Source organism: Eurypyga helias, unplaced genomic scaffold, assembly GCF_000690775.1.
Source record: "Eurypyga helias isolate BGI_N326 unplaced genomic scaffold, ASM69077v1 scaffold1724, whole genome shotgun sequence".
NCBI lineage: Eukaryota > Metazoa > Chordata > Aves > Eurypygiformes > Eurypygidae > Eurypyga > Eurypyga helias.
Genome location: NW_010248016.1, coordinates 13740 through 35385, shown reverse-complemented (window position 1 = coordinate 35385; position 21646 = coordinate 13740). Strand labels below are relative to the sequence as shown.

At 42.9% G+C, this 21646-nt stretch overlaps 2 protein-coding genes across 3 annotated transcripts in view; one reads left to right on the top strand and one right to left on the bottom strand.

Annotated features, from left to right (window-relative positions):
• The first annotated feature begins 384 nt into the window (after nt 1–384).
• RPS3A (ribosomal protein S3A) lies at nt 385–3648 on the top strand. Of its 2 annotated transcripts, none has more exons than XM_010150900.1 (5): nt 385–492; nt 1656–1843; nt 2014–2222; nt 2785–2894; nt 3481–3648. In XM_010150900.1, the coding sequence occupies exons 1-5, from the start codon at nt 438–440 to the stop codon at nt 3600–3602; spliced, it is 684 nt and encodes a 227-aa protein (XP_010149202.1). In that variant the 5' UTR covers nt 385–437; the 3' UTR covers nt 3603–3648. The 2 variants fall into 2 exon arrangements, with proteins under 2 accessions (XP_010149202.1, XP_010149203.1); XM_010150901.1 differs by having other exon boundaries at nt 2785–2898; nt 3481–3627.
• A 5196-nt stretch (nt 3649–8844) lies between these two features.
• The window catches only part of SH3D19 (SH3 domain containing 19), a gene marked incomplete at its 5' end in the record, with an annotated part of 18373 nt that continues 5571 nt past the window's right edge, over nt 8845–21646 (bottom strand). Inside the window, 11 exon segments of the mRNA XM_010150902.1 lie at nt 8845–8961; nt 9907–10004; nt 10871–11057; nt 11565–11617; nt 11859–12046; nt 13336–13394; nt 15757–15887; nt 16204–16276; nt 17481–17549; nt 18801–19065; nt 21353–21411. Coding sequence (XP_010149204.1) covers nt 8845–8961; nt 9907–10004; nt 10871–11057; nt 11565–11617; nt 11859–12046; nt 13336–13394; nt 15757–15887; nt 16204–16276; nt 17481–17549; nt 18801–19065; nt 21353–21411 — 1299 coding nt within the window.

The following is a 21646-nucleotide window of genomic DNA, read 5'->3' as shown; positions in this document are numbered from 1 at the left end:
GGTGGTGGTGCAGGCTTCGCTGTACCGGGTGCGTTTTAGCTGCAGAAGCCAAGAAACGAAATGGGGAGGGTGGTTGAAGCGCAGTGCTTGTATCGCTCCTGAGCGGTAGCCGGAGCTGTCGCACTGTTCTGTGCGATTTGTCATCTTGACGCTGTGATGCTTTAGCAGTTGGTTGTCCTCTTTCTGAAGTAAATTGAAATGAGCGCGTGCCTGGCTGTGGTGGGTGATGCAGACTGCATTCACATACCTGCCTGGCCATGTTTAACTTGAAAGCACAAAATATTAACGTTTTCATTTTGTAAAGCATATGGGGAGGAAGGTTGTACTTCGACCCAGTTTGATCTGAGAAAATCAGTAAAAAAGCTTTTTCTGCTTTATTTAAATCAAGGGTTGATCCTTTCTCCAAAAAGGACTGGTATGATGTCAAAGCACCAGCGATGTTTAATATCCGAAACATCGGGAAGACACTTGTCACCAGGACTCAAGGAACTAGTGAGTAGTTGGGGTTTATAAAGTAGAGAGATATGGTCTTGTTCCATGTGCTAGCTCCAAATGAGACTCAGTTAAAGAACTGCTGACATAGTTTTTGCTCATACCATTATGAACCTGAGAGCAGGGGGGAAATAAAAGCTGCTCTCAACTTAATTGCTTGATTTGAGTGAGTTTTATTAAGCTGACAGAGTTATTTAAATAAACGAGCTGAGTTGTGGGTGGTTGATACAGTGTGGTCCTTGTTTCTACCGGAGTACCAAACCATGGGTAGGATATGGAGGGACGTGCCTGAAGTTTCTAATGAACTGCTGTTAGGGTAACCTGACCAGTTTGAGGATAAGGAGTCATTCTGATTATCGCTGAGGGAGATGCACAGACAGCCTTGCAGGAGACTCCGCTCATAATAGGATCGTTAAGAGGGGCTGGAATTTGAAGCTTTTTAGGTAGAGATCTCAGAGCTAGAATTAGTAATTTAATGGGATGTACATAGATGTATCATTGGACTGTAAAGACTTTTTATATGATCTGGCACACCTCAGGAAAAGGAAGCCTCTGTTAAAATGTAGGATGATCTGGATAGAGGTAACAGTATTTTTGGAAGATTAGCTATGTAGAATGGCTGAAAAGTTGCATCACACTATTCTGGTTGCACTTAAATTTACAAAGATGGTGGCGGTTTTGAACTGTATATGTGTGAGAAACATTAAGGGTCATTGTAAACCAAATATGAATTAGCCAGTGTTAAAATGGTTGGCTGTTAGAGCTGTGAAATGACTGTGCTTTGGTGTTTCTTGCTGCTTTATCTCTGCCGAGCAAGGTGGCTTTTTATCCACACTAATGAAAGGTAAACATCACTTCCAAATACTTTGTAAACATGTCCACTTGAAAATGAACGACCAACCCAACTATTGTGCCTGCTGGAATCTGCAGGGTACTGGTGTCTGTGTTCAGCATCTGAATTATCTTAAGATTTCTCACAAAGTTGACAAAATACAGTATTTAGTTCTGTGAGACAATTTGTTCAAGATCCACACAGACTTCGGAGCTGTGAAGCTAGTGGCATCACCTGCTGTTAGAAAGCATTAAGTGGAAGTTCTGTATGTGATTTGAATAATAGTTTTCTAATGTTAATAAAAGGCGTGTTATTGTGTTCTGTCATACAGAGATTGCCTCGGATGGACTGAAGGGTCGTGTGTTTGAAGTGAGTCTGGCTGATCTGCAGAATGATGAAGTTGCCTTCCGTAAATTCAAACTGATCACTGAGGACGTTCAGGGCAAGAATTGTCTGACCAACTTCCATGGAATGGACCTCACCCGGGATAAAATGTGCTCCATGGTCAAAAAGTGGCAGGTGTGTAAGAGCAAGGCCCATGGTGTTGCCAGAGCCTTTAGGGAAGGGGGGGTAACCACTGACGCCTGCAAGGCTGTGTCAGGTGGCATCAGCAGGCGTTAATGGGTGTCAGGTGTGGGGTTGAGGGACATGCCTGTTGTGCTGATGATAAATGCCCATTTCTTTTTTAGACAATGATTGAAGCCCACGTAGATGTCAAAACTACGGATGGGTACCTGCTGCGCCTCTTCTGCGTGGGTTTTACGAAGAAGCGAAATAACCAAATCCGCAAGACCTCGTATGCCCAGCATCAGCAGGTTCGACAGATTCGCAAGAAGATGATGGAAATCATGACCCGGGAGGTCCAAACCAATGACCTGAAAGAAGTTGTCAATAAGCTGTAAGCCTTGGCTGTGTTTCCTTTTCTCTCCCCATGGTTTAAGAGTTTTTGTTTGGTCAGTTACTGAGTGCTTAGGGAATGCTGGCGCTTCACGTGCTGTTTGGCAGAGACCAGGCAAGGAGACGTTTGTGCTGAAAAGCCTGTGTGCCATTTTTTTTCGAATGTTGTCTTAGTCTCTGTCATATTTTACTTCCGTCAACCATCGTGTTCGTGTAAATGTAAAATCAGGCTCTGGAGAGATTTTTAATTCACGTTTCTGTAGGCTGAAATTGTAGTTCTGGCCAGCTGGGGCTGTGACTGTTCTGGCTTCTTCTGATAGGAAGAAGCTTTCCACGTGTGGTGTTTGCTTTGCTCTCACAGTGAGCATGCTTGCACTGCATCCCTTCAGACATCGCAAGGAAAATGGGTTGGAATCTAACCATACTTGACAAAAATGGTCCCAGAGCGAAAGTAGTACTGGTGCAAAACTTCTGTTGAATATTATGTATTCTTTTAAGCCTGTGTTGCTGCTGAAGGAGCAGGCTTGGTTTTTAATGTTGTGATGTGCTCTTGGATTTCTCAGGATCCCAGACAGCATTGGCAAAGACATAGAGAAGGCATGTCAGTCCATTTACCCTCTGCACGATGTGTATGTCCGCAAGGTTAAGATGCTGAAGAAGCCCAAGTTTGAGTGTAAGTCAGTTACCGCAAACGTGTAGTGCTCTGAGGGGGACGTGGGAAGCTGGTAGCTTAAACTGTGTTTGCTTTTGGATAGCGATGTTAAAGCAGCATCATAAGCTTAAGTAGGCATGTAGTGAACAGGCTTGTCCTAGCCCGACATTGGCTTTCAGGCTTTTGAAAGCCTGGCAGCAGTCACGTGCTTCTGTGCTCTTCTGAATTCTTGCCTGAAACCACTGCTGAACGGTGAAAGGCTTTGGCTTGGGAATGAATGATGACAACATGTTTCGGTCCCAGATGACGTAGAATGATTATATTTTCCCATTTTCTGACATTCCCATGTAATGCAGCAGTAGGTTCTTGACTCTACCTATTTTTTTAACAAGAGTTTAATTTGCAATTTCATTAAGTAGTGCTTACTTGACTGCTTGGTTTTGCCTGCCAGTTACGGCAGCAGCACCTCCTTCCATGAGCTCTCTAGAGGGGACTCGATCACACCCGCGTTGAATGTTCTGGTGGTGTAATTTGCATACGATGAGCAATTCTGTAATTTAAAACTCTCTTTAAATAGCTTCATCTCATTATTTATATTTCTTTTCAGTGGGCAAGCTGATGGAACTGCATGGTGAAGGTGGTGGTGCTGGAAAACCCTCTGGGGATGAGGCAGGCACTAAAGTAGAGCGAGCTGATGGATATGAGCCGCCCGTGCAAGAGTCCGTCTGAAACGAAGAATTGATGGAAAATAAAAAGTTTTAATATACAGAACTAATGTTTGGTTGCCTGTGTGCTGCTAGACAGTGTTGGTACTGGGTATGTGGATGGATGTTAAAAAACCCCGTGTTGGAGATGTGCTTTTCCTCATTGGTGGTGTGAGGTGGCTGGAAGAAGGGTTGTTCCACCTTTTTTGAAAGGTTGAAAGTACACACACCAAGGATTCCCTGTGTCGGCTTTTCCCAGTGATTTCGGTCCTCGCAGAACAGGTCTCGTGGATGTGTGCAGAGGTGGTGGTGGTGAAAGGCGCACCCAAGAGGAGCACTCTGCAGGGAGCGTGGGGTGCCACACAGGGGAAACTGCTGTTTGAGTGGTGTATTGCAGGGAAGTCTGAGCGATTTATCCAGGCTCTGCTGACTTGAGAGTTAATGTTAGGTTTGTGTTTTAAGCTGCTTGGTGGTAATTTGATAGGACCTCTCATGGGCTAGATTTGGTCTCCGATAGTCGAGATAACTCCAATAGTGTTAAAAGACCTTCATGTTGTCATTTTGAGATGGAAGCAGCATTAAATTTTGGGCAGTGCAGAAGCACAAAACGTCGAGACCACGGTTGTGTGTAGCTCTAACCTCTGTCAGAGCTGAGAGGTAACTAACCACAGCTGAACAACCTGTGGAACTTCAGGGGACAAAATTCTACTGGAAAAAAGTAACTCTGCTATGATTACAAACCACACTAGGATTTGAGTGCTTTTTCCATTACCTGATGGAAAAACCTGAAGGTTTAGCTGCCTGTTTCGCAGGTGTGCGTTTCTGGCTGAAACAAGGCGCATTGCGTGCTGCTGGCATGTGTCGTTTAGAACTGGGCAACAACACATCTATACTCTGTGCTGTTAAGTTGTTGGCGAATTTGTGATTGGGTACAAAACGGTTCTGAGCCATTCGGGGAGCCTGGGGTGGTGGCTCTTGCAGTCAGCTGTGAAATAGCTTTGGAGCAGAAATGGGGGAAGCAGTGAAGTGTTACTGTTGTAACAAAGGTGCATGGAGAAAAGCTGCCCGTGAGGACTGTGCCATGTCAGGCATTTGCACCTCTTCCTAGTGGATAATCCTGTTTTGGAGCCAAAAATAACGATTTCTTATGGATTTAGGAGACTGCAGGTGATGGGATTTCCTGTTGTGATTCCAAGTTACTGTTTTAAGGTTGGGGAGGATATTGGCCTGTGACTTCAGTCATAACCCTCTTCATTGGGCTTGTTCTGCTTTTCCTGGTGTGTGCTGCAGGAGGGTAGCGAGTCCTCAAAACCTCCCTGAAATGGGAGAAAGGAGCAGTGCTGCTTTTAGTCTCTCCACCTGTACTGCTGAGGCAAAGGGCACTCTCCAGGTGCCCCAGAGGGTCTTGCTTTTGAAGCCATAAATTGCAACAAATGGTCCTTCATCTCTACTCAAACTCTACAAGAGTTGGAGAAGCAAGCTGTGATTTAGGGGGAGTGTGGCGAGGCCGCAAGTCCTTCAACCTGCGGCGGCAAGTTTTTCTGCAGGTACACTTGTGCGTGCAGTTGTACACCTGTGCGTACAGTCAAGCCCTGCGATACAGCGAGACCAGTTGGGGCTTTCTAGCAGTGGCACGTGGTGGCTGCGTCTCCTCTGCTTGGCAATAGCTCATCAAACCCATCCTGAGGGACTGCGGCTGGCCCGGACTCTGCATGGAGTAGGAGTTAGACATCCTTGAGTGACGTTTCTGAGCTCATTACTGACACATTGGGTGTCCTTTTTCCCATTACTTTTTCCTTCAGCTGTATGCCTGAGGAGTGTATGTTGCAAAAAGGCAAGTCCAAGTTGAGGAAAGAAACAAGAACTTGCTTTGTTTCGTGTTTTTAAAGTTATTTTTGGGGACAGCAGACTGCTGGGGCTCTGGGTAACTGTGCTTTGTAAAATGAGCTCAGATGGGCAAGAGGTGAGCAGGAAGGAAGATGTAGTGCATCCTCTGTGTTCTCCGTACAAGCGTCAGCTGAAGAATGGCAGCAGTGGGCAGAGTGCACTTGGCAGCGTGTGTGAATGGCTCATCAGCTCAGTCAGGGTCAGCCTGTGTCCTCCGGAGGAGGGATCTTGCCCTGGCAGGAGCAGAGCATCACCAGCTTGTGCCAATACCCTGCAGTGACGGCATGCAAGTCAGAGATTCTGCAGGCGGCAGGAGTGAAATGCCCGAGCCTGAAGGTGTGAGCAAACTGTTAAAAGCCATTGGGACCCTCTGAGGGGTTTGGGCTACTTGCAAAGGGATGCAATACTGACTAGTATTTGTTTGGAGGTGGGTTTTCTTTGCTGTTGGGTTAAATATATAAGCAGAATGAGGTCCATAAAACTGTTGCCTGAGGTGGAAAGCTCAGCTCTCCACACCCTAAGGCAATAAAAATGCCATTGTGACTTCATTATAAAAATTTTATTGGTTAAATACATTCTTAATTTACAGAGGTACCATTAACAAACTTACTGGACTTAACAAAGATTTATGTAGGACACTGATAATTGTACACAGAACAAAGGCGTCTTCCTGAAGATACTTCCGGGGGGAAACAGAAAATGTTTTGGTATATGAGGCTTTTACACTGATGTATGGGAGTCTAGCTGAATTTCCAGGTTGCAGCTGACGTTTGCTACTATATTGCAGTTTGCGTTTCACCTTATTCTCAGGCTTTTTTTGCAGCTTATGGGCTGTACAGCATACGAATTTTATGTTGCAATCTGTATGCGGGCTCATGGTCATGTTGGGCATCGTCTTAAGAAAATCCCTTCCTGTAAAAGCCGAGCATCTGATGGGTTTCAGTGGTAACAAACATGCTGTTTTAGCTGCCCGCAGGAACGCGGGCAGCCTTCAGGTGGCACTCCTCGCTCGGAGTGATAAGGCTTCGCTGCTCTCCCTGCCCTGCGGAACAGGCAGGAGATGGTTAAAATAAAGCAGAGTGGTCTTACCGGCTGACAGGCACTGACTGGAAACGAAACATTCAGTGGAAGTTACAAAAACAACTGGTCCGTACACAGTTATAAAAACGGGGAGGAGGAAATTGGAAAAAACCTACCCTATAAAAGTTTAGTCCTACTTTTGAGACTTGTATCAAAATGTTAGAAAACTGCCGGATGCGCAGGAAGTGAATGTCATGCACTGAAGCCTCATCCAGCACCACAGTGACATGGCATGCCTCTGGAGGTGCCGGGTGTTCTGTTTGTTGGTGTGGGCTTTCCTTGGTGCTGCTGTGCTCACTGGGGGTCCAGGAATTGTGCTGACACAGGTCCTGGTGGGAGCAGCCTGTTTTAGTAGGGTGATCGGCTGAAAGTTTAAGGCTGAAAAATACTGAGTGGGCTTGCAGGAACCTTGAAAGCTAGCTAGCCACATATTTGTTTTCTTGTATTTCTCTAGTAGAGATAGCTGTTCTATTGGAATTAGACATGAACTTTTGGAATCTCCTGGCAGGACAGCTTGGAGAGTGGGAAGGGTTGTCCTCAGAGGTGGGCTTATGTTACAGTTTGATCCCACAGGAGTTATGGATAGGCTTGTTGGGGATGGTGAAAACTACTAGCTGTATAAATGGTTCAGTTTCCATCTTTTTAGAACAGCACAATTTAGAGTTGTTTTTATAACGTTAATCCCCTTAATGAAAGTAGAAATCCAGTTCTCAGCTCATTAAACTGTGTGATCTTCATCCCCCAGCTGTGTGAATGGTGTCAGCACAGTTTTATTAATGTAATGCTTCGTGAAGCTTTTGGAGGATAAAAAAGGAGGGCTAATGCCTGTATCTGCAAGTACTGTGACAGAAGAGTGACCCTGCAGAGCGGAATGGTGCCGAGGCCCTCACCGCGTCTGTGCTGAGTGTTCTTCAGGCGAGCCCTCGTCACGCCTGTCCCCTGCTGTGGGATGCTTCTGCAGAAGGGACAGGCGTCCAGCCTCAGGAGCAGCGTACCGTTTCCTACCCCAGTCTGATGAAGTCAGCAGTTAATCAAGATGCATTTAGCTATTCTGTGAGAAGCCAAATGTTGCAAAAAGGGTTTTGCTGCCAGAAGTTCCTATCAGGTGAAGCTGCCTCAGTCACGGTCTGCCTCAGTTTGTTGGTCAAGTCAGGCTGCTGCTTTTCACTAAAAGCCTTTGTTGGAGCTTCTTGAAGTAACCTCTTGCCAGGCGTGTCTGCCTGGAGGTCGCGACAGACCATTTATCATGCTGCTCAGTACAGTCGGTATGTGGTAACAAACTGGAAAGTAATCCTTCGTCTTTTGAAAGCTAAAACCAAGGCTGTATGCTATCCTTCGTGTTAAGGGTAGGAGTCGTGTTACCCAAGTATGTTCCAGTGCTTGAGTGTCAAATGACAGGCAGAGCGAAGACGGGCTTTCCACTTAGATGAAGAGGGTGGAGGGGCAAATAGCTGGAATAGTGCAGCTACTGCATGGAGGGGATCGGAGAGAGCTCAGTAAGCGCGGTCTGTCACAACTGACTTCAGCTTGAGACAGAAGGGTACGTGGTGCTCAAACAGTGGGCAGTAGAAACAGCTAAACCTGGGTCCGGAAAGGATTTTGGGGGAAGGTCTAAGATGATTCATACCAATCTGAACATTATTTGTTAAGAGGCAAAATACTTAGTTTTGTGATCTGCCTGTATGAGTAGCTTGGGCTACAAGAAAACCACTGCACAAGGGTTTGCTTCTGAGTGTTGCTCCTACCAGTATCAGATTTGATATTCTTCTAGTATGAAATATCAGTTATCTTCCTTATCCTCTAAGTCATAAAGCAAGTGGGTTCTTCTGCTAATGTGGAAGTCAAGCAGTAATGAAACCTGACTATCAAACTTGATCTACATACTGAGTGCTGTAATTATATCTTAAAAAAAAAAAATTAATTTGGAATTTAAAAAGCTTTTAAAGAAGCCCAAAGAAGCTTACTTTATGCAGACTCTGTGCATGATAAATGTAATACCGGATAGTAAACATACTAGAATGCTATTTAGGTTTAAATGGTGTTGCACCACAGTATTTCCCTAGCTGGAAACTGCTAAAAATCCTGCTTGTAGTTGCTCTCAGAGCATTCATGAAGCATGACTACATACACTGTCACAACAGACTAATATTTTCTTACTTGACTTCAAGATACTAGTGTATGACTGTCTAGAAAAAGTAGTGCAAAACATTGATAGTCAAAACACATTGATGCCATTGCTGTGCCTTTAGGATAGAAGACATTCTCTCCCACGTGCAGGGAGTGCAAAGAGAGGCAACAGTTCACGGAGTTCTTAAAATCTGAACAAAATTCTTGGGAAAGATCCCAGACTTCCCTTGTAGCTCTCCGCTCATCCAGTCCTCGTCTACAGATTCCAGCTCTGTTATTGTATCACCCGCCTGTAAGAGAAAGAGTACCGTGAGCCCGCGCAGCTTCCCGGGCAATGTTAATACATGCGTAGCTGATGGTAGAAGCAATTAGTATCAATCAAGTAGAAAAGGAGGGTGGGCCAGTCTCAATGTTGGTTACATCTCTTCAAGTTTGCCTGCCAAAACCAGCTGAAGCTTCTCTTAGGGTAAATACTTGCCTATGCTGAAAACTCGCTGCCTTCTGGAAGGATAAAATAGCACTGCTGGGTAACTTCGTGTGTTGCTTAAGCTCTCCAGGTAGGTAGGTATGTTATAGAGCGCTGGCTTATGGGCCCCCTGCCTTGTTCCAGCTGATAAACACAATCTGGGGCCTGCTGTGAAAGTCTGCTGTTTCTCAGAAACTTGCTTTTGAGGACACAGTTACCTAAATCACGATTTTGAATCTACAAGGGCACGCTGTTTCTTGTTCATGCTTCTTCATATTATCTGGGCATCCAGCAACTATTTCATCTCTCCCCTTGCTCCCATGACAACTATTTATTGTGCTGCCTAACTTTCAGATCCTGCTGTACTAGGTGTCCCTTAGAGGCAGTGCTGCTGTAGCGCTGGCACTCTTACCATTATCCTCTTCTCGCTGCTGTCCTTCTAGTTAAAAAAGAAGTTCTTTGACCATATCAACTGATCAAGAACTTCATGTACTGCAAAATAAGGTTTGTCTGTCTTGTCATATTTACTGCATCAGATGAGTCAGAGGAATTCTGCAACTCCTGATCTCTTTACAATGTCTTCAGTGAAGATTTTGCCAATATGAAACAGAAGTGGTAATGGCAAAGAATTTTTAGAGAGACTACTTATCGAATGTGTTAATATCTCTGGCTATTCTGTGTGCTTCCTTCTTTCTTGTTCCAAGTCTGGTTTCACAGTGGATAAATCCTATTTTTTAGCATTATTTAGGAGCATAAGAAAGGTACTTACTTTGAAGGAAAGCTCATCTTCATTTTCTCCATGAAAATCATAAAGAGCTTTGGCTTTTCCTTTCTTCCCTCCTACGGATTGTGACAGCTCTACCCTGGCTGCAGAATGTGGACAAGACAAGTTATTTGGATTGAAGTAAATCTGTTTGTGGAGAAGCTTCCTGTCATTCTTGGTTTGTGTCCTGTCCTGTCCCACCCCCACAGCGTGCTACAGGGTGTCCGCACGTTGCTAGTCCTGCTACATGGCAGATTCTCTGTCCTACTGGAATAAGAGCACTCCCTCTAAGAGCACTAACTTTAAAGCTCGCTTACTTGAACTTTCCAATGGCAATATCTAATGAAAGCTGTTGTTTCCTCTTTGCACTTGGAAGTAGCGGGTGCTATTTGCCAGCTCGGTGGAATTTACTTCCTGTCAACTTTCACTCAGCTTTACTTGAGAAAGCTGTGAGGAAAAAATAGTGATTTTCTGTGTCTTCCGCGAAGGTTCTGACTGGGTTGATTTGGGGACCAAACAGAAGCTCGAGGAGAACAAGCCCCTTGCTTCACCAAGGGGATCATAACAGTTCTGTGCCGCGATGCAGCGGCTGTAGTAACGTACAGCTCTACCAACTGCTTGCCTGTGCTGCGGTGTTTCTCTTCAGCTGAAGGAGAACCTGGCTCTCCCCTATCTTTTGAACCCCAAAATTCCTACTAAAGGCAGCTCAATGGTCCTGCTTTGCTTGTGCCCAAACCACACACTGAACCACCCCAGAACCTGTATCACCTCCCAGATTACTTACTGACTAGAGCATTATAGGACCATTATTGCAGAGGGTGGTTCAACGCTTAGTTTAGCTTTAGGATGGGAAGGACTGTGGTGGTGTGTGGCTTGTTAATGCAGCAGAATAGCTGGGTTCTCCCAGAACTCTGTCACGCCTGTCACAACCCAAGGAATAATGAATTGCCATCTAGTAGGAGCACTGTACCTGAGCAGATCTGAACAAAAACCGCTGGGAAAATCCCTTCCTTTTCATTCAGCCTTCCTCTATACCACTCTGAATCTACTTGTTCCAGTATTTGGATGTAGTCTCCCTTTCTAAAGGACAAGTCGTCTTTGGTTTCCGCTGTAAAATCATGAAGCGCTTCACACCACTCCACGGAGCGCCTGTTGTTCTATCAAGTGAACAGAAGGAAAGCATTAACTGTGGAAGCGTTAACGGAGCTGGTAAGCTGATGGCTGCTGGTGAAAGCAGCTGTACAGAACACGGGTGTCCTGACGGTCTCCCATTCAATGGGTCACTGCAGATGTAGGCTGAAATGGCATTTCAGCAACTACCACAGAACTTCATCTGGGCTCAGACGCATTCCTCTGTATCGTTGGTGGCAGTGGACAGGATTAATCAATTCAAAATTAAACCACTGCAGCAATACTTAAAATAGAGCTAAGAAGAATTTGCTTAAGCACAAAGGATAAAAATTTGCTTGTGTTAATTGGCCAGAAGCTGTGAACTGAATCAGTTTAGGCCAACTGTCAGAATTTAAGATGTGACCGTGCAGCATGGTGTGCTGGTGGGAGTTGTGTTACATTGAGGTTCAAAGTTGGGCAGCTAATCTGACATTATCATAACAAGTCTGTGTAAACCTATGAAACCCCATCGTAAACAAATAAAACTGTATTACCTGAGGAAAGGAAGAAGAAACCTCCACCTTGTTCTTCGGTGCTGCTCCTGTACCTGCATAAATGAAGCACAACTGAGAATAGCAGCAATTACTATTCAAATTGTGACTAACGATAGAGATTTTAGATAGTCAAAGTGTTCATTAAGAATAGCTTCTTTTTTTGTTAATCTGTTTTCTCTCCCTTTCTACTTCCTTCCCAGATTCACTGCCCTGTTGCACTTTTCTCCTACATGCTGCCCATATGCATACAGTATAAAACCACATTCTTGAAGATTTTTGCAAACATATTCATACCTGTTCCAGGCAGATCTTCAGTTATTTCCACAAAATTCAAGGGGAAAATTCCAGAAGTGCCTCTTAGCTCTCCTTTGGCCCACTCTTCATTTACATATTCTTTAAGGATAATAATTTCACCTTCTGAAAAACTGAGTTCATCTTTCTGATCTCCAATATATTCAAATCGTGCTACACATCTTGGGCCTCTGCACAAACAAAAGAGAAACTTACTTTTCTTATTTATTATTACTGTCCATTTAACAATAAGGCAGCATTGGGCACAATATGGACTGATATCTTTAATTGAAAATGATGAAAGAATGCATTGAAGATACAACAGGAGGAAAATTATGGTCTAGCCCTGGTTTTCATCTCTGCTTTCCAAAGAGGATGAAGATGGAGTCTGGAGGAGCTGGATACAACTTCCACATCCCAATTCCTGGCTGTGGAAGACCCATTTCTCTTCCAAACAACAAGGCTCCAGGGAGACCTTATAGCACCTTCCAGTACCTGAAGGGGCCTACAAGGAAGCTGGGGGGGACTTTTTACAAGGGCCTGTAGTGACAGAACAAGGGGTAATGGGTTTAAATTGAAAGTGGGGAGGTTTAGATTAGATATCAGGAAGAAGTTTTTCACAGAGAGGGTGGTGAGGCACTGGCACAGGTTGCCCAGAGCAGCTGTGGATGCCCCATCCCTGGAAGTGTTCAAGGCCAGGCTGGATGAGGCTTTGAGCAACCTGGTCGAGTGGAAGGTGTCCCTGCCTGTGGCAGGGAGCTGGAACTAGGTGGTCTTTAAGGTCCCTTCCACCCAAAACTGTTCTATGATTATGAAATCAAATAATCTTCATTGAGTAAAAATAGCATAAAAAGTTGTTCCTTGCCCCCAAAACTTAGTACAAGTTGTTTTCAAGTCAGAAATGAAAGTGCTTGAGGTACATTTGATAAATGATCTGTGGAACTGTAGATTCACCTGTACAGTTCTACACTTCAAGGTTAGACAGTTCTCCCTACTTAAAGTACAGCTATATTCTGTCCCACTTTATCTTGTTCTTTCAAATGAGCAGGAGCCCTGCTACCACCTTACATCTTATGAGGATACGAGAAGAAAGTAACAAGTCCAGTAGCAAAGAGAGGAGAGTTTGATGCTGCTGAAGTTAATCGGATTGGCTCACAGTTCCTGTAACCAACTTCCATGAAAAATTATGGGAAATGCTTTTCTTATATGGCTCATAAGAGGAAGGAAAGTGAGTGAAGGGGACTATATAAACATTTATTATAAAGACAAAGTGATCTACCAAGTTTGTTAAGCCATAAAGTGAGTTTTACTAAGACATCATAAACTTTCAGTTTTGAGAGCTTAATTTTAAAAATAAGTGTGGTGAAGAAACTGTTAACCATATTAACCTCAGTGCAGGTAACACCTGCTTCAAAGTTACCTTTCTTTTGACTTCCTAGTAGATCAACATGAGAAAGCAAATAAGATTTATTTGACTCACTTAATACTTTGTGATGAAGAGGGTGTTTTTTTCCTGTTGACTTCTTCTGGGACATCAATCTAATAGGATAACAAAATAAGGAAAATCTTCCATTTCAAGCTCATGGCAACTTTACTACAATAAACTTGGAACTGGTTAAAATAATCTATTTTTCAGCTAAGCATCAGCTCCAGTTATGACCTCTGTGTGACACTCTACAGTCGCTGACATGCTATGATATATGAGCATATTAATATAGATTTTGGGTTGTATGCCTGATTTCTCATTTTTCAATCCCATGCAAACAAGGAGCGCTCTTTAACGCGTTCTGTTATGAAGCTGGTTTACTGTTTCTACTGGCACCGTGATTGACTGACAGAATATGGGACTGGATGCTACTACTTGTTGTTGCATTTAACTCCCAACTTTCAATTAGTAATTGCTCTCTATTATTTACTAGCACAGTATATGACAATAGACAAAATTATTGTTTACGCTCATCCTTTCTGGGCTTTGTTAGCCAGCTGTCCTCCAAACAAAAATCCATCTCACAAATCTCACTTGAATTGGAGAAATATAATTTAGAAAATCAATACATGGATATATCAGACAGACAGCACTGAAGTTCTTTATCATAAAAGGACATCAATTGTATTTTTGGTGCGACACAAAGGATGAGCCGTGAGATGTCTAAGATTATGAGTCTAGAGACCCTGGTGAGGAGCTCTGGGTTACAGCTCACTATCACATCAGCCAGTTCCCCTAAAAATCAACAAACATGGTTCATTAGCTTATGTGAAGGACTGGAGGAAATCAGGCTGCCTTTTAGGACAAATAATCTTTGCAGTGCCCTTGCTAGAGGAGCTGGTATCTGTGGTGCTCTGAAGGTTCTTCGAGGAGCAATAACCGGGTGTTATTGTTAGGTGCCCAAACCCAAGGTGCTACTCAGCTCAATACTGTAAAACACACTCTAGCGTATTGTATAGAGATCTTGTATGAAGATCAAATCTGACATGAATGAGCAGGAGAATTCACTCAGTAAATTAACCTCATGTACTGCACTCCCTTTTTATTTTTTGTTTTAATTTTTGCTGAAATAAGATACTTGCACTCAAAGGGTAACCACCTTTTACAACTACAACAGAAATTTGAAATGCATCTTCCCTAGGTTTTACGAAGTTGCATCTGTCTGTATCAATGCTGAATTTGACCCCAAGTACTCATTCCACTGCTTTAACATAAAATCTTTCCTCTAATAGCCAGCAATAGTAACAAGAGCTTTTAAATTAAATTGTTGGTCTGTTTAGAAGCAGCTAATCAATTTAACTAACTAATCTTTCTCATGAAAGCGAATCAAGCATAGTTTCCTTATTACTAACCTTGAGTTTAGTTTTTATTCTTCACCATTTCTCAAATTTTAACATTTTTCTCCAGTAACACCATTACAAACTAAACAGACACCCTGCACCCTCTGGTATTGATTACCCAATACCTGGTAATGTCCATGGAGAGGCAGCGCTCATCTCTGCCAGCTGTCCTGGCTCGACACCGACACTCGCCATCTCTAATGCCCAGCCATACACCTTCACGGCATCCTGGTGCCAGTGTAGCCTTCCTCTGTCTCCACACGGCTGCTGTGGACAGCCCAGTGGCCCTCTCTACTGTCACAAAACGCACTTCAGTCTTGGACTCAGGCTTGCAATAGATTGGACCCAGCTTTCGATGCAGTGAACCGTACTGTATCTCTTTTAAAGAGGAGGGACTCGATTAATTGCTATTGGGCTCCCAAACAGCACCTGTCTTTTGCCTGCCATTTATTGTCAAGGGTCACATTCAGAAATAGGATGGCTTTAAGCTGTTCATTTGCCACCAAACTACCTCCTTGCACTCTGCCAGCACAACCATTTGTGCAGCCACTTAGGCAAATTGATCCAGCTGGAAAAAAAAAATATTCTGGAAAGAAAAAAATACCCCAGGTTTCATTGGGCCTAACTGCTGCCCTGACCTAGTTCACTACATCGCTATAAATGTGGTGACTCCAGCACAGTGCAAGGGGCAAGAAAATGAGAGAGGCTTGGAGGAGGCACAATAAGCAACCATCTTACTGAGTGTTGATTCTTATATGTGGCTATGACAAGTAATCTGCTCTGTAGATCCTGAAAAACTACCCAGGTTAACAAAGAGAATCAGTTACGGGCAATGATTTTCTCACTTGGCTTCAAATTAATAGCAAAATAATTCCTGTAACACCAGTTGGTCGTGCCAAATCAAGCATCCTTCTAATACCATACAAACAAGTGGATATGTCTCCTGTGTTGCCAGAGGGAAAAGAGATTATCTAAACACAGAATGAAGTTTCGTACACAGGAGCTGTAACAAAAATAGAACCAGAAAACAAATGCCATAGGATCTGATGTAACAATGTATACAAAGCCTACATACAACTACTTTAACAAAGCTGGCAGGAAATATCCCGGTGCGAGTCCCACATTTTCCTCTGTACCACTCGGGATCAATTTTCTCCAAAAGACAAACGGTGTCTCCAGTATGAAGGTCCAAGTCACCAGCATGCTCTGTAAGGCAACATCGTTTCAGTTAACAACACACTTGTCACACTCACTGATTTTCTCCGAGTAAAACCCTCTTAATATAAACACCACAGACAAAACCAGAGTGAGTTTTCAAAAAGGCTTAATGATACTTGATAAACCAGTTACCTTTAAGTAAAAGACTGGCCCAACTACAGCTAAACCCATGGATTTGAACAACTGTACAGGCAGACCTTGCAGGCCGAGCTTCCTCATAATTTTTAAGCTCCAACTCCTAAGAAAATTCCCATTTGAATATCTTGGAGTAAAACAAGCTTCCAGAACATTCACATTTACTTACCTGCAGGAAAATCATGCAGGACTATAGCATGAGGTGCACTTGTGTCAGAAACTTTTGGAGGGTGGTTGGAATCCTGACAACAACAAATAAATCCAAGTAGTTTATAAATCATGGAAGATACTGACAGAAACTCCCTGCCACATACACTGAAAGTAATTCTCTGAGTCTGAATTCTGCATGCCTTTCACCAGTGTAAACCAGAATGCGTTTCACCAAAATCTACTTCTGAGACAGGAAAAGGAAGGAAAAGCACACGCTTTTCCCAGTACAAAGCCTCAGCTAACTCTGTGGGTCAGAAATCTGGAGCATTGATAGCAACACTCATTGCAAGGGTTGTGGCCACATTTTGCCGTGCTGCTCAGTACTACGTGCCACCAGTTACTCTTCCTTGCTCGCAGAGAACATCCCAGCTCAACTCTCCCCAGCACATTAAGCAGGGACAGCACATCTGCCAAATGCCAAGCATTTTAGAGGGGCGAGCAAGTCACTAGGCCTTTGCTTACAGGAAGATAACGCTGAAGGAAAATGACAATTCTGTTGTGGGATCTTCATAAAGGGAAATTATATTCCAAATACTGAGTCTTCTTCTCTATCCCACCCATAAAAAAGGAATTTTTAGACTGTACATCAGACAATTGTCATCAGACAATCACTGTGTGAATTACATTCAAAGAAATTCAGTGCGTACAAAAAACACAACCAAAAAAGCTCAACATGGACAAAGATAAGGCCAGGATAATATGAATTACAGTGGATAACAACATATTGCATAGAAATCCATTTCAGCCATGTAGGTTTCTGATAATAATCAAAAGGGCTGTTCATAGCTGTAGTTTGTACTAGCTACTTCATATTAATACGATCATGCCCTAAAACCAGGTTAGGTTCTGTAGAAGCAGAGAGTGGAAAACACTTGACGTCTGTATGTCAAAGCCAATTCCCCGATATAAACTACTTGCTTATCTTTTCAGATACTCAGCCCAGGGAGTGATTACCTGCCTGTGAGACAGAGGAACTTTACCAATTTCCCCTCTCTTCTGGCACTCCAAGTAATTACTGTTGCTCTGCCCCATGAGCAGAATGTCCCTGTACTATAAGGCAGAAAAACATTACTGTTTTATTTTGGTGGTTGTTTTGTTTTTATTGAAGAAACACAAGGATTTAATAAACCACTATTTCATTTCTCAGTGTAATCTTTAAAGCCTAAAGCACTCAATACTTGAACGGAACAGGAGTCTTGTGCATTAAGTATTCATCAGCAGAAAAAAATGCCTTACCTTACAGGACGGTTCTGCAGTGTTCCTGGGAAGACAATCTTGCTTGGCAACTCCATGAGGCACAGGTAGCTTGAACAGAAACAGAGGCAGATGGCAAAGTTTGTTTCACTTCTAAGCACTTCCCACTGCAAGTGAAAATGGTTAGACAATGGAACTATACCAACCACCACAGGTAACTAATTTAGGAGTCCAGTGGAAGAGGACAAGCTCCTCTGGAAGGCATTCAGGACAAACTGCTAGTGAACTGCCACTTTGAGAAACCCAGGTGTTGTCATCTGCTTTAAAGGTGTCTTAGCCACCTACCTGGTATCATACTACACAGTACATGATGTTCAGCAACACACTGACACAGAAATGTATGCATTTGTCATGGAGGGCACTGGAAAAACAACCTGGGAGGAAAATGTCATTGACAGTAACACTTGAGGCCAGGGAATTACTAGTGACCTTCTGCTGAAAAAAAGTCTCATCTACAAAAACATATCACACGTTTCTTATGTAGGTAGGTGCAGCTACACCAGAGGGGAAGAAACATGCTCCCCTTATCTCAAAGCTGCTCCTACTACCAACTTAGATACATCTTCCTCTCTCTCTTGCTCCTCTGCTCCACCAAGGGTCTAAGTGCAAGAGTGAGCAGAAAGGTTCTGCTTCATGCTGAATGTTGATGTTGTTCATGCTACAGTTGTGTGGGTGCTTTTTTTGACAACAGCAGTGGTTCAAGCAGTCACCAGCTCTAATCACTGACCAGGTTTCAAGTGGGGAAAGGCTCTCTCCCATTTATGTGTAATGTTCAACCATTTATTTTTAATATTCCCTAACAACACATGCAATACCAAAAAGAAACATTTTATAATAAAAAGGGATGGCACCAATAGGATGAAAACATAAGGTAAGTGATGTTACATCACTTGATTTAGTGAGTAAAGCTACTTTTTAAGTTCTAATGCTCCCCCAATTTTCTTAAGCATTTTGACATATACAGGGAAAAAGAATACACAGATGCAATCATTTTGTGTGCTGCAATAGACTTCAGAACTGGTAACTGAAAAAGAACCCCTCAAAACCCAAAGCTATGCATTACAGAGATATATATACACATACAAAAACACACACACGTACATCTATACTTTACATGTACATATTGCTTTCTTCAGTACTGCCTTACGGTACTTATTACTATTTATGCATTAGCATTTTTTAAGGAAGATTATGCTGATAGATGCGTTTTGAAAGCCACATCATAGTAACCTCCCTCATGACCACTTTCACTACTATTTTAACCAGCAATGTTTTATGCAGATGGGGTATCTCAGCTCTCACCATGTATTTATTGTAGAGAGGATGACCAGGTTTAGGTCTAGGAGGTAATGCTGGATCTGGATTTTTAAAGACTTGACTTTTTGCTCTCTTGGGTCCCAGTCTGAACTTGCTGAGTTTTTTATCAGGAGCGATGTCAGAAGTAGATCGTGAAAGAGCATCCTTCTGGGAGGAGGTCTTGGCTGCAGAGAGTTTTGGTGGAGGTGGTCTTCCAGGAACACCTTTAGGTGGAGGAGGTCGAGCAGGTATAATTTTTCCATCCACAGGCCTAAAAATTGGGCAAACCATCAAAGAAAAATGCATATTAATAAGCCTGCCACTTCATCCCCCACCACAGCCCTAGAGATACAGGGTATGCAATAAGGAAACATCATGACCTGGGCTGTAGAGTGTGTAGTATCTCAAGCTCTCTGAGAATATATATGAACTCTTCAGATAATGGGACTGGATGATCAAGTCCTTAGATGAATCTTTTGACTATGTATTTCTAAGGCCGCTCACCACTTTCACTTATTAGCAGCCTGCCAGCTTTCTCGGGAGCCCACTATATAAGCAGGATTTCTTTCAGCAATCCACCTTTAGAAAGAGCTTTGTCTGAAGCTACCTCAGGGTGGAGTTCTTCTAGTGGAAAGCTTTAGTGAAAGCCCTGAGAAGCTCTGCTGATCCAGCTGGTCTTCAGGAAATCAGCCCAGCTCATTCCCTGAGATGTCAGTTACCTGAAGTGACTTTTGGGCCTCTGCTGAAGTGACATATGACACCACTTTGAACATCGGCATCAATAGCAGAATCTACTATTTTTATGCAACAGATGTCTACTGCAGAAAGAAACACTGGTGAAAATATTTGAGTTTTCTGGCAATGCTGGAGGTACCACACTCTCATTAGTGTACCAATAGTTTAGAAACCAAAATCAGACACTAGTAAGTGACAATGCTAATTTAAAAAAATCCCTTGCTAAGCATTGATAAGAAAAACCTGCCTATATAGTACACACGAGCCACGATTTTTAGAATCAAAGGGTGTGGCCAAACCAATCATTTGCTAATTAAAAATCACCTCTATTATAAACAAGCATTATGTAAACAAAACTTTAGCTTCCTGTTATTAAGAACCCTGGCACTACCACCATTCCAAAAATACAGTCTTGTTTGATTGTTACTGGGAAATCTTCAGCCAGCTACTGCAGGTTTCCGCTATAACTGTCCCTTTTTTTTTTTTCATATGCCGTAATTCAGCATAATTATTTGCTTGCACAAATTCCTCAAGGGTCTGTAAAAATTATCAACCACAGCAAATACGCATTAGTGGATCTTTGGAATAGCCTTTTGATATAGTTTGTAAGCGTCATCCACCTGAGCTCTACTAATGCTCCCGATAACTCTTACCTTTTACTGGTTGAGTATAGATTATTTTTTAAATTTAGAAAAACTTTTCCACTTCTGTTCAACTTCCACCTCTCCCCTTTCTTGGCCTCATCCTAAACTAAGCAGTTTTAGTATTGACAAAAGGGGAAATTCCAAGTTAGACTGCATTAAATCTGGAAGCAAACTAACCCATACATTCACAAGGCAACTCAATCAAACAAAAAAACCCTAACAAGTAATTCAGAGAATTATTACTGCTGACTTTCAAAAAAATAGCCATTTGAGCAGGAGTGGAAGGAGAAAATGTTTACTGTAGTTCTAGAGACCCTCAGGAGTATCAGAAATGCTGTTATGCTTAACAGAACAGGGGAAAGCAACAAGCCCGTAAGTGGCAATGGTGAAGTGTTTCCTTCTGGGTACAAGCACATTCTTTCCTGTTAATAAATACTTATTATTGGTAGACTAAGTTTAATAACTGAAAGATTCTCTTGTCCTGACACAACAGAGCAAGCTCTTCTGTTTATACCCACACATTTAGAGTGCAGACGCTGAGATAGGTGCAGTGGGCTATCTAGCCAATGCCTTATCTCCCTCCAGTTTGTCTCTGGCATTTAGTGGACTTGAATTTAAGGCTGGTCCAGCTACTTTTGCCTCTGTAGACCTTCTTCCTTGTTGATTCAAAAGAATAAAAAACCCCCGTGGTTATCACTGATTCTGCACCTTCGCAGGCATTTTATGTCTGAAGTGAACTGTAACAACTAGCTAGTGCTTCTGGGAAGGTGCTGGCCCAGCATCTGCCCTTTTCAGGGTGGCAGCATCTGCCACCTCCATTCTTTCACCACTCAAACCCAGCCACAAGTGCAAATGCTGTTGAGCAAAAGGTCATCAACATGCAGGAGGGGATGTTCTAGGTTCAGCTGTGGGTGAAAAGGTTAAAGATGCAGAAAGGAATGACTGTCAGCAGCCACTGTACATGAGCTGAAGAGCCAAACAGCTGTCCTCCTATAATCTCCCTGCTCATACCGATAATGCACAACAAGTATTAATCAGCTAGCAACTTTGGCCTGCTTATTAATTAGTGAGCATACTACCTAACCAAGCCTAGAGTTGGTAGTGTCTACATTGAGACTAACTAGGCAAACTAACTCAGGAAGACCACTTCTTCCTGAGTCACTGAAGGATTGCACTTACCTTTGGGGTCGTACAGGTTCTAGCTGAGGCCCTCCACCCTGTTCTGAAAGATCCAACTCCTGCAAAGATTCAAAAGAAAAAAGCCATTTCTTTGAGCCTAAGAAACAAAAATGATCTTGTTTAAATGATGCATTTCTTATGTTAAATTGAATCCTACATACAGGAAAAATGAGTTTCTGGAGGTCTGGGAATAAAGTAGTAAGTTTTATGGTGTGTTCTATCATTTTAAAGTCTTGTTGGACATAGAGGGAGATGTAAATATCCTGGTTGACTACCTGAATCACAGTTTAAATT

Bases quoted from the DNA above. Each gene is read 5' to 3' on its own strand.
- RPS3A (XM_010150900.1), top strand. From the start codon at position 438: ATGTTTAATATCCGAAACATCGGGAAGACACTTGTCACCAGGACTCAA. The intron at 493-1,655 runs GTGAGTAGTTGG...TCTGTCATACAG, and splicing joins CACCAGGACTCAAGGAACTA to AGATTGCCTCGGATGGACTG. The intron at 1,844-2,013 runs GTGTGTAAGAGC...TTTCTTTTTTAG, and splicing joins CCATGGTCAAAAAGTGGCAG to ACAATGATTGAAGCCCACGT.